A 12,891-nucleotide genomic window follows, 5' to 3' on the forward strand; every position below is an offset into this window, starting at 1 on the left:
GCTGGTGGACAGAATGTCAGGCCTGTCCCAGCTTAGACATTTAGGAAAGAAAAATCCTTGACTCTCTTTGTAGAGTTGGATATACTTTTACTAAAAGTCAAGTGGTTACAGCATAAGCAAAACCAGATCTGAAGATTTCTGTATAAACCATGTAATTTCCCCTACTCCCATATGTCCCAAATGTCATCTTGTTAGTGTCCAATGAGGTTAAAATTAGTTGTTTTGGTAATAGTTCTAAAGTTTGATGCTTATTTGGTGGCCCTTTGCATTCTATTCCCATGCCTCTGTCCTTGGATCGTTCAGTCATTGTCTCTGGTTGCAAAGTTACTATTTCATCATTGTTGCTAAACAAGCACTATCTGTCATGTTTATATCTCTATTAAAACTGCTTAAGCCTTCAGGCTCCAAATGCAGGACCAAAAATCAATAATCAATTCTCACAGCACTATTGTTTGTTAAGAGTGTGCCCAGGGTAAATTTTCTCCAGAGAATAGTGGGAGGAACTCTTGAAGACCAAAGATTGCACTCATATTTATACATTTGAGAAAGAAGGAGAAAATGATTTATGCATAAGGTGGTATAATCATACCTATTCATAATTAAAAAACTATCAATTATGTTGCCACTCTTCTACTGTTACTATCTTCAACAGAGAAATATTCTCTTAATAAAAAAGTATATCAGTTACGTTGCCATAGAAATGTTGATAAAGCTTATTGAAAGCCAGAGAATTGCTATTTTATGGGCCAGTTAGCACACATTCCTCCATTATTTCTATTTCCCACATGAGAGGCCATTTTATGGAAAGGGAGATGTCATTAAAAATAACTGAATACTGGTAGAGAACTCTATAAAGTCTCAGACGTCTAAGGAAACAACCATATAGGCCTAAAAACACTAATTCCAACTCTTTAAAACACTATTTTAAAAAATAATTAAATTGAAAAGAATGGAATGAGAAAATGTCCTCCTTGAAATAATGAATACATCTTTAATAACTAGTTTTCCATCAACATTAGGCACTGGACAACACAAGGATATTTTGAAGGCATGATAAACAAAAGGCTGGGTGATTGCTGTTGACCACAGGTAAATTCTAACCAATTGTGGCATTTGATAAGGAATTTTTTAATGGAAAAATTCCTCTTTGAAGACATTATTTTTTTTTAGAAATCATCATATTCTAAACATGCCACAAAGAGAAATATAAATATAAAAAGCAGATCCCGGCATTAGTTAGACATTCTTGTTTCTTACTATATTTTCTCTACAATTCAGATCAGGCCTCAGCAGAATAATGTAGCATTTGGGGGAAAAGATACAAGCCAAGAGAGCAGCTCCAGAGGCCAAAATGGAGAAGATCTCCACAGCCACCATGGACTTTCCTTTGGTGCTCAGGTAGGTGGGGAGGAAGGAGACCCAGACACTGCAAAAGACCAGCATGCTAAAAGTAATGAACTTGGCTTCATTAAAACTATCAGGCAATTTCCTAGCTAGAAATGCCACTGTGAAACTGACAAGGGCCAAAAAAGCTAGATAGGTGAGGACCATGTAAAACATTAAAGCTGAATCTTCCTTGCATTCAAAGACGATCTCTCCAAACAAGGAGTGGAAATCCAAGTTAGGAAATGGGGGAGAAGTTGTCAGCCAGGTGGCACAAAGTACTGCTTGGACCAGGGGACAGGCTAAGACAATGAAGTTGGTCAGTGGTTTTCCTAAGAGTTTCCTTGACCTGTTCCCTGGCTTGGTGGCCATGAAGGCCAGAACCACCATGACAGTTTTTGCCAACACAGCAGAAACTGCCAGGGAAAAGAGAATGGCAAAGGCAGATTGTTGTACAAGACAAGTGATCTTCCCTGGTTGACCAATGAAGAGGAAGGAGCAGAGGAAGGAGAGCAGGAGGGAGACCAGGAGGATGTAGGTGAGTTCTCTGTTGTTGGCCTTAACAATCGGTGTGTCATGATGTTTATAGAAAATCACCAGGACTGCAGATGTGCTCACAGAGAGAAAAAGAGTGAGAGAAACTAAAGTGTATCCCAGGGTGTCTTGATAGGCAAGGAAGTGGATCTTCTTGGCAATGCAGTGGTCCTTGTCCTTGTTGGGATATTGGTCTTCTGGGCAGGGTTCACAGTGAGCAGCATCTGAAATCAAGAATCTTTGGTTAAGAATTCATTCATTCAAGCAAATCATGCTGCACTTATAATGATTCTACCATAGATTAGCCAGTGACGAGGATGAGTTCAGTTCTAGCTATCCATTCACTATTCAATTCTACGAGTAATGTGTCTTTCAATTTGAGATTGCTGCCTGTTTTCTCCCCTACTTTATAATGGAACCCACAGAAGATCTATAGATCTGTTATCCGGGAATGTTGCTATTTGTTTATCTGTACATGATCCCTGCCTTAACCTCTCTGCTTTGTGCTTCAAATCTGTTCATTCAAACTTACTTGTTCGCTCCTACTCTATCAGAGAGACACTGATAGATATATCTCCTCTTTCTCTGGCAGGTCTATTTCCTCAGAGTTTGATAGTATAGATGGATGAAGCATGCCCTAAGTAATAAGAATTAAAGCTTGGACTGAAAACCCCACTTCCTTAGGAAAAGATTAGAATTTGGGTTTCACAATTAGATATTAGAGGAGGAGTTGCAATGCAAGTTGGAGATTCATAAATTCTGCCCTAAAACTATCCTGCATGGAACTGCTGAGGATTGGGAAAGGCAACTTCTGTGGCCAGGGCAATTTAGATCCATCAACTGAAAAGTTCTAGTGAAAAGTACGAGTGCATGCCAATCATATCAAAAACGATCACAATAAAGAAAATAGATTTAATGAATGTCTTCTTTGATCTTGGAAGATCTACTTTTGAAGTTTGCTCTACCTGTCTGATTAGAAATGGTCCCTTCTGGACAAACGTCACACTGGTAGCAGCAAACCTGCTCACCCTCTGGAACTTTTCTCCTCTCTCCTGCATGGCACCTCTTCATGCCACATCTGGCAAAGGGGATGGTCTGAAAGAGAAATATTTGAAATTACTTAAGCAATGAACCTGCTGCATTCATTCTTTACCTCATTCCTATTTCCCTTTTTTATTCCTACTTCTATCTTCAGATTCTCTTCTTAAGAAATAGATAGCCACCATCTATCAAAAACCAGGAACAGGTGCTGGGGGATTCAGGCCATTGGCACTCCCAACCTACCATCAGATGTTGGAGATTGGAACTGGGATCTCAGCCTGTAGAGGAAGGCTTGTGACTGAACTACAGCATTTCTAAAAAAAAAGAACCATGAGGATACACTGAGCATCAATGGTCCATGGAAATCACTGTTGCTTGCTGTAATTGCATCCTGCATTTCAAACAGATATTGTTCCCTAGGCTAACCCTTTGTGGAATGACACAAATCAGGCATCAAACGTGGTACATGCAAAGCTGATTTTACACCAAATGACTGCCAAGGTTTCTGACTCAATTGATTATTTTTCCAGTTAGAAAGATGTTGTACATCTCAAGAAGAGAATGAATCTTTCCTTCAATTTACAACATTTCCTTGCAGCTCACCTTTGTGCCCCAGATGATTCCATCAGATTTAATGGTGAAATCTTGTCCTGGGGGAGCCTCAGGATTTACTTGCCCAACCTTCTTGGGGAGAAAAGATTGATTGGGGAGGAAAACCCAGTTGAGAAGATCATAACGAGCAGATCCCAGTCCATCTTCTGAGAAGGAGACTTCCTCTCCAGCACTGTTGTTGAACTGCACATTCCTCAAATAGGGAAGAATCTGAAAGAAAGGAGACCTTCAGAAATAGGAGTGTTTGGGCTACAGGTATGGTTATGGCTTCTATCAGAACATGGTGACCATCTTGAGAAGATGAGTTCATGTCTGAAAAGCTAGAGGAGTTCTCTTGGTGGAGAACTGAGGAATCTGCAGTAACACCAAATATTTAACTCTGAAACTACAAATGGTTTTCCTTTGGTCCTTTGTATCATGGTTTCTTCAAATCCAGCTTTATCAGAATAAGTACACTGAAAGATTTTAGTGCCACATTCCAAAATTAATCATATTTTTTAAATTAATTAATTAATTAAATTTATTTATTTGTCAATCATATATAAGATAACAAGTAAAAGTATAAACAGGGATTTGGATACATGAAAAGATTAAATAAAAAGGAATATTAGGACAGGGACATTAGGCTTGTTGGTATGCTTATGCACGCCACTTACAGACGTCTTGGGAATGGGGTGAGGTCAACAGTATACAGTCTAAGGATAAAGTTTTGGGGGTTTGGGGAAGTAACCACAGAGTCAGGTATTGCATTCCAGGCATTGAGCACTCTGTTGCTGAAGTCGTATTTTCTGCAAGTGAGTTTGGAGCGGTTTACCTTGAGTTTGTATCTATTGTGTGCTCGTGTATTATTGTGGTTGAAGCTGAAGTAGTCATTGACAGGTAGGACACTGTAGCAGATAATTTTGTATACTACACTTAGGTCAGACTCGAGGCGGTGTAGTTCTAAATTGTCTAATCCCAAGATTTTGAGCCTGGTAGCATAAGGTATTCTGTTGTGAGCAGAGGAGTGGAGGACTTCTCTTCTTGTGAAATATCTCTGGACTCGCTCAATTGTATTAATGTCTGAAATACAGACAGGCAGATGAGCTGTATTCAAGAATTGGTCTAGCAAAGGTTTTGTATGTCCTAATTTGCAGTATAATATTACCAGAAATGAAGCTTTGCAAGATTAGAATAACAACTCTTAATGCTTTTTTGGCAATGTTGATACAGTGAGCTCTGGCACTTAGATCATTTGAGATGAGTACTCCAACGTCCTTGACAGAGTGAGGGTCGTCTACGAGGTCGTATATGGTTTTCCTCCTGTAATACTTGATTACATGTAGTTTTAAATATTTACTTTGTCCTGGGGTCTTGTAACCGATAAATTCACTTTAGCAACAATTAAATAATTGGTATGAGAACAGAGTAGAATTCCTCTGATTTTCTCTGCCTGAGAACTGAACAGAGCAAGAACAAAGTCTGATGAAATGGGCATCAAGGAAAAGGAAAGGCTTGTTTTTTCTCTTCACTGTCCAGAGAAGTTCAATGTCTATCCATTAATGCAGAAAAGTCTGATGGGTTTGAGACAAACAACCCATTAAGACTATTTTGAGTCCTGCTTTATGTGCTCAGGTGAACCAAGATTTGCTGCATTCACACTACAACCTGAGCAGTACGATAAATGTAAAACTGGACAAATTGGGTGGGGTCAAACAGGATGTTAAATGATAGAAACATAAACCAGGGGTAAGAGGAATTGAGTGTCTTTCTACAAGTTGGATTTGGGTTATATGCTGAGGGAAACGGAGGTTGTTCTGCAACTGTCTCAAGTAGGACTTCTACTGACTTCTGGAAGCTTCTTTCTCAAACACAGCCAGATTGTTCTTTTGCTCTCAGCTGACATCTACTCCCTGTCATGGTTACCTCCTAAAACTCTGGCATCCATTGAAGCCTTTCAGGACTTTATGGATCTTATGGACAGCTCATTTGGTTTACTTCTCTTCTCCCCCCACCCCCGCAAACTCTTCCAACAAAACATTATTCTTATTTCATCTCTTTCTAATAATTGCTTTTAATACATTTTCCTTTCCAAGGAAGCCACAGAAATTACCTGCCATGACTGGACATTGGAGATTCTCTTTCCATGCCTCATAATGTTTGGTTGGGCTCTGGGTCCATACATTGCATGTAAAGTGTGTGCCACAGCAAAAATGGCATTGTAGATATTGTAACTTTCACCTGTCATGCTTGTTTCAAAAATGTAATTTGGCAGATTCTTCAGATTCTCCTTTCCTGTACATTGTTTTTCCCTCTTTGGAAGGATCTTGCCTGGCTGGTGAATCTTGCAGCCAAAGACTATTTCCCACCACGGAGGGAGAAATACATCCCCTTGTGGGTTCAAGGGGTCTAAAGACAGAACAAAATGATTGAATTCTGAGATATCCCCGGTGTGGTCCCTGAAATGCAAGACTCCATGGAAAGGCTTTAGAAATAGCAAGGTGTCTTCAGATTCATGCAAACTAAGTTTCCAATGGGAGGTTAAGATCCAAACATTCTGCAATGTTGTCTTGATCAATTTTTCCTGGACAGACAAAAATGCCTGTACACCAATAGTACAATCGAAGTCTCCAAACAGAATAATCACTTCAGTTTTTGACCAAGTCTTTAAATTGAGAAGTAATTTTTCCATTATAATCTGAATATTATCTAATTTCAACCTTTCAGTGAAGGCCAGGCAGATCTCCTTCTCCTGGAGCATTGGCATCAGAATTGAAATGAAATGTTCTCCCCTGTCATCTTCAGGGGCCATAAGACCAACCCAGTTCCACTGGAAATACAGGAGCAGCTGCACTAAACCCACATACTGAGGAGATTCCTTGGGATTAATCTGGAAGAAGGAAGGATAAACTCTTCTCTCTCCCTGAGAGAACCCAAAGCCAACACCGAGCTGGAGAAAAAGAGATTCTTTTTTCAAAAACAAAGTAAAGTTAGATATTTAGGGGTCACCATTGTGTGGTTTGTGGCCCCAGCAGTCAGGTTGTCTCATTTTGAGTGGCAAGCTTAATCTCCTTCCCTTTTTAGGAAGATCTCCCAGCAACACATTTTGATGTCACATCTTTGTTATATGCCCCCTCCCAGAAAAAACTACCTCTTTTACTTCTGAGTATGCTTCTGATGTTTATGTCAAGCCCAGCCATGGCTTGTCACAAGAACGTTCACACACACAACGCTCCTGCAATGATTCCAGGAGGGGATGTGCACCGGGTGGCTAGGTTTCGGTTGTGGTGGAGGCACTAATGGACTACTGGGGATGGTAGAACGGATGCGAGATGAGGGGATATGTGGCCGATGAATCAACATCATTGTAGCTTCGGGAACGTCATGATCCCATATCCTGGTTAGAGTGAGCAGGAAGTGGCTGCCAAACACCTGAGACGCATTACGAGGGTGGGGTGCAGGCGGCGCGGCTTGTTTAAATTGTGCTGAGAGGTGTTTGCTCTCAGCGCCGACTTTGTATGGAGCATTCTCGTCTTTTCCTGATTCCCGTGTATAGTGAATTAAACCAAACACTGATCATCCAAACACAGTGAACTGGCTTTGATTGTTTCAGCGTTCACATAGATGTGGATTGGAAAGTTGAGAGTTTGTCTACTCCATACTGTGTCCAAGAGAGCTCCCTTACCTGTGGCACCTTAAAGATGCTGAAGATGGAGGCCATCTGCCTCGAGGATTTGGCACTGAGACCACCAATGATGGAGAACAGAGTGTCCTTCATGTCGCAATTGTACCCTGGAACCACTTGGCCTCGTGAGGAGAGCATGGAGAGGCTGTTTAAGGAGATAGACCTCTCCCTCTGGAAGTGGCCATAGATGTGGAAGCCAAGGGTGATGTTGGGGAGCAGAAGAAAATCCTTATTGATCTGGGAGACAGCAAACATCAATGCAAGGGACTGCTGGTAGTTACTGGGTATAAGACTGTAGTGAGAAAAATATTGGAGAACATTACAGGAAAGCTTGTACATGGCTGTAGAATTTGCTTCACTATTTGTGGGGAATTCCCCACTGTTTGGGGGGAATTCTGGGAGCAGAAACTCCCAAATTTTACTGGGTTTGGATTTCCCTTGGCTAAACTTGGATGACTTTGTGAGAAAGGAGACAAGCCTTTCCATCAATATCATGGACTGTTTCATACTCTCTATCATCCCTGCCATATTCACTTTGCTTCGGTAGCTGAAATCCTTTACAACTGCTCCCATTTCAATGTAATTCTTTCAGGTCTCTCTTGGAGCAGCTTCTTCAGGTGTGGTAAGGATTGCTGAGCACAGGACTACAGTGGGGGTCACCTCACAGGTTTACTGAAGGCTATTATTCATGAGTAATGCTGATTCCAACACTGAGAGGGATTTTTGTATCCTGGACACATGAAGAGTGCTGAACTTTTATTTGAATTTTCTACCAGAAGTTACTGGTGAGATTAATATTATAATTCAACTTCTTCACTAGGCCAGCACAGCTTCCCTCTTCATTTTTGTTGTTTATCATCTTCTTGATGAAGAGATTGAGAATTCCAGCATATTTCAACAGCTTGCTATTTTATTGAGAAAAGCATAAAATGTGCACTGCATCAAGACAGTACAGACTCTAGAAGTATTTCTGAAAAAATTTCCTGAATTTAAAGCAAAGAAAACAATTATCTGCATATTTCTCCTCCAGTTGAAACTTACGCACTATCTATAGGAAAATTCATTGTATCAAAGGCTGGGAGAACAGACATTACAATGGTTCCCAAGGGCAAATTCCCACCAATAATGAGATCACCAGGCTTATAGTAGCTTTCCTTTAAGTCGATATAACCCCTGAAAACACAGATGGTTTTCAGACTCTTTGCTGTAGTTGGAGCCAGGAGCCAGAAAAGCATCAGCAACAGCAGTAGCATGACTGTCAGTCTCGTCTCCTTCCCTCCTAGAAGAGAAATCAAGGTTTATGCAGAAACTGATTTGAAGGTTTCTCCTGAAATCTCACTGGACTTTTAGCAGATCAGACACCACCTGTGCCTCCTGGATGTCCCCAGGACAAATTTATAGCAACTATGCTTCCTCTTACCTGTGTTTAGGCTGTGACCATAGAGGAAACAAAGGCATGTGAGTCTCTTCCAACCCAGGAGTGAGCTCTTTGCAAGGCTGGCTAAGGTGACACGTTCTGCCCACCCCATCTGGTGAATTCAGAGATATTTTTAAAGCAAATTTTATCTTGGAAGATTTTTGTGCCTAGAAATCCACAGGGGATACATGAAGCATGTATCTGTTCTTCTGATAATTGCAGGGAAGAGCCATTATCCTATCCTTTTAGCAACAGCTGCTCTTCATGCAGGAGAATGGAAAACATGTTTGTGTCTCTTGTAATTCACAGAGCAGATGGAGTCATGGAAAAGTTGTGTTGTTGACCTATGTGAAAGTGACCCCTGCAGAGAAGATAATAGGAATGCTACTTGGGAATAGTGGCACAAGGCATAAATGGAATTTGAGGAAGAATCTCAGGATATTAACTGCAATTTTTTGGCAAGATTTGAAAATTTCTGTTGCTGTATGCTAAGGGTAGGAATTGTCATCCGGGCGTCTCTTTTGGTCTTTTGGGGTGCTGCTCCCCAAATTACCAGGTCTGAAATTCTTTTCTAGAAGATTCAGTCACAGGACCAGTTGGGATCATTGCCACTGTACCAACCTTCCTGCTGCAGAGCAACCTCAATATCTGGGGCTCTGGAGGGCATTTCATGGTTGACTGTGGGGTTCCCTAGACTTAAGGTCTTGAGATATGTCAATTTGCCATCTCTAGAGCAATCCTTAGAGGCATTTCAATATGGCCACCATCCTTCTTGGCTCAATTCAAAACAGACCACTTCCAATGGGATCTGGGGAGGAGCTATCCTGGTCCCCTTTGTCCTGGCCAGATCATGGCCTGATAACTTTGAGATTCTTTTCTGCTACCCCTCTCTGCAGGGAGGCTGGATCTCTTCGACCAGTCCACTCTTTGTGTCTAATGGGATTCCAAAGGGAACTGAGGATTATACCCCAGGCTCTGCTGTGTGATCCCTCTGAGGCCTTGGCCACTGCCTGGAATAAGAAAGCTACTGAGGTCTTGGATGGGATCAAACACATGCAACCTCTCTTGGACCATTGTCCCCAACATGCCCCATGATTCAATTGACGGACCTGAAAAGGATCAAGGACACCCAGAGCTCTGCTGAAGGAACATGACAGATGAAGCTGACTGAACATGAGCTGGAGCAGGGGTGTCAAACTTCATTTCATTGAGGGCCAGATCAGGATTTTTGTTGCCCTTAGGGGAGCTGGGTGCGGCATGGCTGTGTGGTTGTGGGTGGATGGGTGGGTGTGGACAGGGTGGACATGGCGAGCTAGATGTCCCTCATGTTGGGGGGTGGGACCAGGCTGATCCACTGGAAGAGACTCACTGACCCTCTCAGGCCACACAGGGAGGTACAGATGGCAGCATGAGTCATCTGACCTTTGAGCTCCCAGGGCACCAGGACTCCACAGCCCTGCCCCACTTCCCTGAGGGGCTGCCTGGGCTCACTTGCCTCCTGCTCCAGGCTCTCTCTCCTTGCCCAGTCTGGGCTTCCTGGACTGTGGGGAGGGGCTGAGGGACAGTGGGGCTCCTGCTGGAGGGCTCTGCTACTGCTGGTGCCACTGCTTGAAGGCGAGGCAGGGGGTGAGGCTGTGTGGTATGTCTGAGGGGTCCCAATGTACGCTGGTGTAGGGTATGTAGGTCAGCTCTGGGGCTGGGCTCAGGCAAGGCAGAGTAGGAAGGGGAGTCCTGGCTACCTCTTGGAGATGGGACTCCCTGCCTTTCCCATATACTGGGGCCATTGTGGGTGGGGAAGTGGGTGGGAGGCTCATCCCACATTTCTGGTGGAGCTGGAGGAAGAGGTTTGGACAGCACAGGCTGAGCCTCATGGTGGAAGCAACAGGAGCAGGTGGAAGCAGATGCCTGGGGGAAGGCATGAGGTTTGTTCTGCAAGGGGGCCATGCATCTGCCTGCCCTGTTCCAGCTGGGATGGCCGTGGGCAAGCAAAAACAAATGGTGGGACAGAGTGGGTGAGTGAGTGGGCAGCCACCTGGTGCATTCAGCAGGCCTGATCACGTGCCGGCCCCCACTACTCTGCCTCCCCCTTTTGCTTGGAGGGCCGGCCTAGCATTCCCAGTGCTTGGACCCACCTGCCCAGCATGGGCTGTGACTACTGCCAGACGCTGTTGGACCCTGTGCACTCGTCCCCTCCTGTGTGTGGACTGGGGTGGGAGGGGCCTTGTGTTTGACATATCTGAGCTAGAGCTTCTATGAAGGCCTACCTCATGGCACTACAAGCCTCAAAATGTCAATATTTCTCCATTCTTTTTGCACTTCTTATAACACTGAGTGACACCCGTGGCCTTTTCGAAGATGATCTGGAACCTTCTGGGTAAGGGTCATGTGTAGGTTTTCCTTCAGGCCTCACAGGATGTTATAAAGGTGGTGGACCGTAACTTTATATGTTTACAATCTATTAAATAAATGAGCCTCACGAAGATTTTTAAACTAAACTGTTTTATTTACGAAAATAAACAAAGCCTATTCAACAGAATATCCGTTGTCAGTCTCTTCCTTAAGTATCTTGTCAGCTCTTTCTCCAGTCGCCCTGTACGATTGGAGTTTGGGCCTTTCTTCCTCAGAAGGGAGAGGCTTTAGGGCCTTCAGCTCTGCCTCTGATCCCGAACTGGGTTAGCCTCCTGGCAAGCAGCTCCTTATATGCTGACAGTTAGTGACAGTTAGTGACAGTTAGTGACAGTTAGGGAAGGCATAGAAAAAGCCCGGGAGATTCAAAACCAGGAGCTGCACTCTGATTGGCCTATTCAATTATCTAAGCCAAAGGCCATTAATAGGCACAGCAACTGTGAGGGAATTTTTTTTCTCACACTCACAGAGGAATTCTGGTTGATAAAATTGCTTGGATCTCTTCCCAGTTGGAGGCCAAGCATGATGTGGATCCTATGGAGAAGGCTGGGGAAAGGACTTTTGCAGTAATTTAGGGACAGTTTGATCCGGCTGATCCCAAGGATGTCGACAGAGTCCATGGGATGTAGTTGTGACCACCTGTGAACTAGATCCATGCCCCCCTGTTAATGACATGGTTGTTAAATGAATCTGGCTTCCCCATTGACCTGACTTGTTGGAAGGTCAGAAAAGAGGACCCTGGGACACTGCAACCGTCATAAATATGAGCCAGTTGCCAAGGGCCCAAATTTTGACCACATGCCCATGGGAATGCTGCAATGGTCATAAGTGTGAAAAAAGGTCATAAGTCACTTTTTTCAGGGCCTTTGTAACTTTGAACGAGGATGGCCTGTATAATGTCACATAAGGGTTTTAAACCTGTATTAACCTTATGGTTAAAAACCATAAGGGTTTTATTGTCTGTATTTTATTTTGGCTGTTCACCACCCTGAGTCCTTCGGGAGTAGGGCGGTATAGAAATTTGATTAATAAATAAATAATAAATAAATAAACTCCTTCTGTGTTTAATTTTTATATTGATTGTATAGTTTTTGGTTTTTGGTTTATTTAGATCAATAGGCCAATTTTAAATAGCACATTTTCTCCTTTTATTGTAAGATGTTCTGCACTCAGAAAATAAAATAAATAAATGAAATCACTGTTTTTGACCCCACCTGAAACTTCACCTTCGCTGGAGCTCCAGAGTTTTCTGCAATGCTGCACAAACAGCCAGAGGGAAGCAGAACGAATCACTTTGTCACAAGGCCACATGATGCAATGACAGAAGCGGCCACCATATTCCAAGGGACCACGACTGAATGTGGCCACTGGTGGCTGCTACCAAAATCATGCTGGAAGTGCTTGCTAAGTGAATCTGTCCCAACATTGATGAAGAACATCATTTGTTTATGCTTTACAGACCTGTGAACATGGTCAATGTGTAGTCTGGGACAATTGGCTACATCCACTTCATCCCAGCCCCCTCACCCCACCTGACCCATGGCATTCACCCCTCCCTAGCTGCTATGGTTGACGCTCCCCTCTTTGCAAACTGGATACCCCAGGCTGTGGCAGGAGTGATCATGGTTGCCTTTTGACTCCCTTTGAGCTGCCCCACTTTGGTTCAATGCAAAGGGTGAGCACATGGGCCAGACAGCTTCTGTTCCCACCATGCAGCAGCCAATCCAGTGCTTCGGTTTGCTGATCAATTCCATGGCCTGAGGTGTGCAGTTTGCAAAGAGGGGCCCACAAGCTGTAGCTTGCTGTCAATGCAGGGCAGGACTGTGCTCTCTGT

General features: G+C 43.3%; 1 protein-coding gene across 1 annotated transcript; it reads right to left on the reverse strand.

The window, feature by feature from the left end:
- Positions 1-1,251: 1,251 nt before the first annotated feature.
- On the reverse strand, positions 1,252-11,677 carry LOC139312488 (vomeronasal type-2 receptor 26-like; the record flags this gene model as incomplete). The annotated part of the gene is made up of 5 exons (XM_070937324.1): positions 11,525-11,677; positions 10,021-10,296; positions 7,235-7,471; positions 2,883-3,012; positions 1,252-2,141 (listed from the first exon to the last, which is right to left on the reverse strand). Coding segments are annotated over exons 1-5 (1,686 nt in total), but the record flags the coding sequence as incomplete, so codon positions are not given.
- Positions 11,678-12,891: the final 1,214 nt, after the last annotated feature.

The sequence above is a fragment of the Pituophis catenifer genome, unplaced genomic scaffold (genome assembly GCF_029215685.1).
Source record: "Pituophis catenifer annectens isolate HBS135680 unplaced genomic scaffold, rPitCat1.0.hap2 SCAF_1, whole genome shotgun sequence".
Lineage (NCBI taxonomy): Eukaryota > Metazoa > Chordata > Lepidosauria > Squamata > Colubridae > Pituophis > Pituophis catenifer.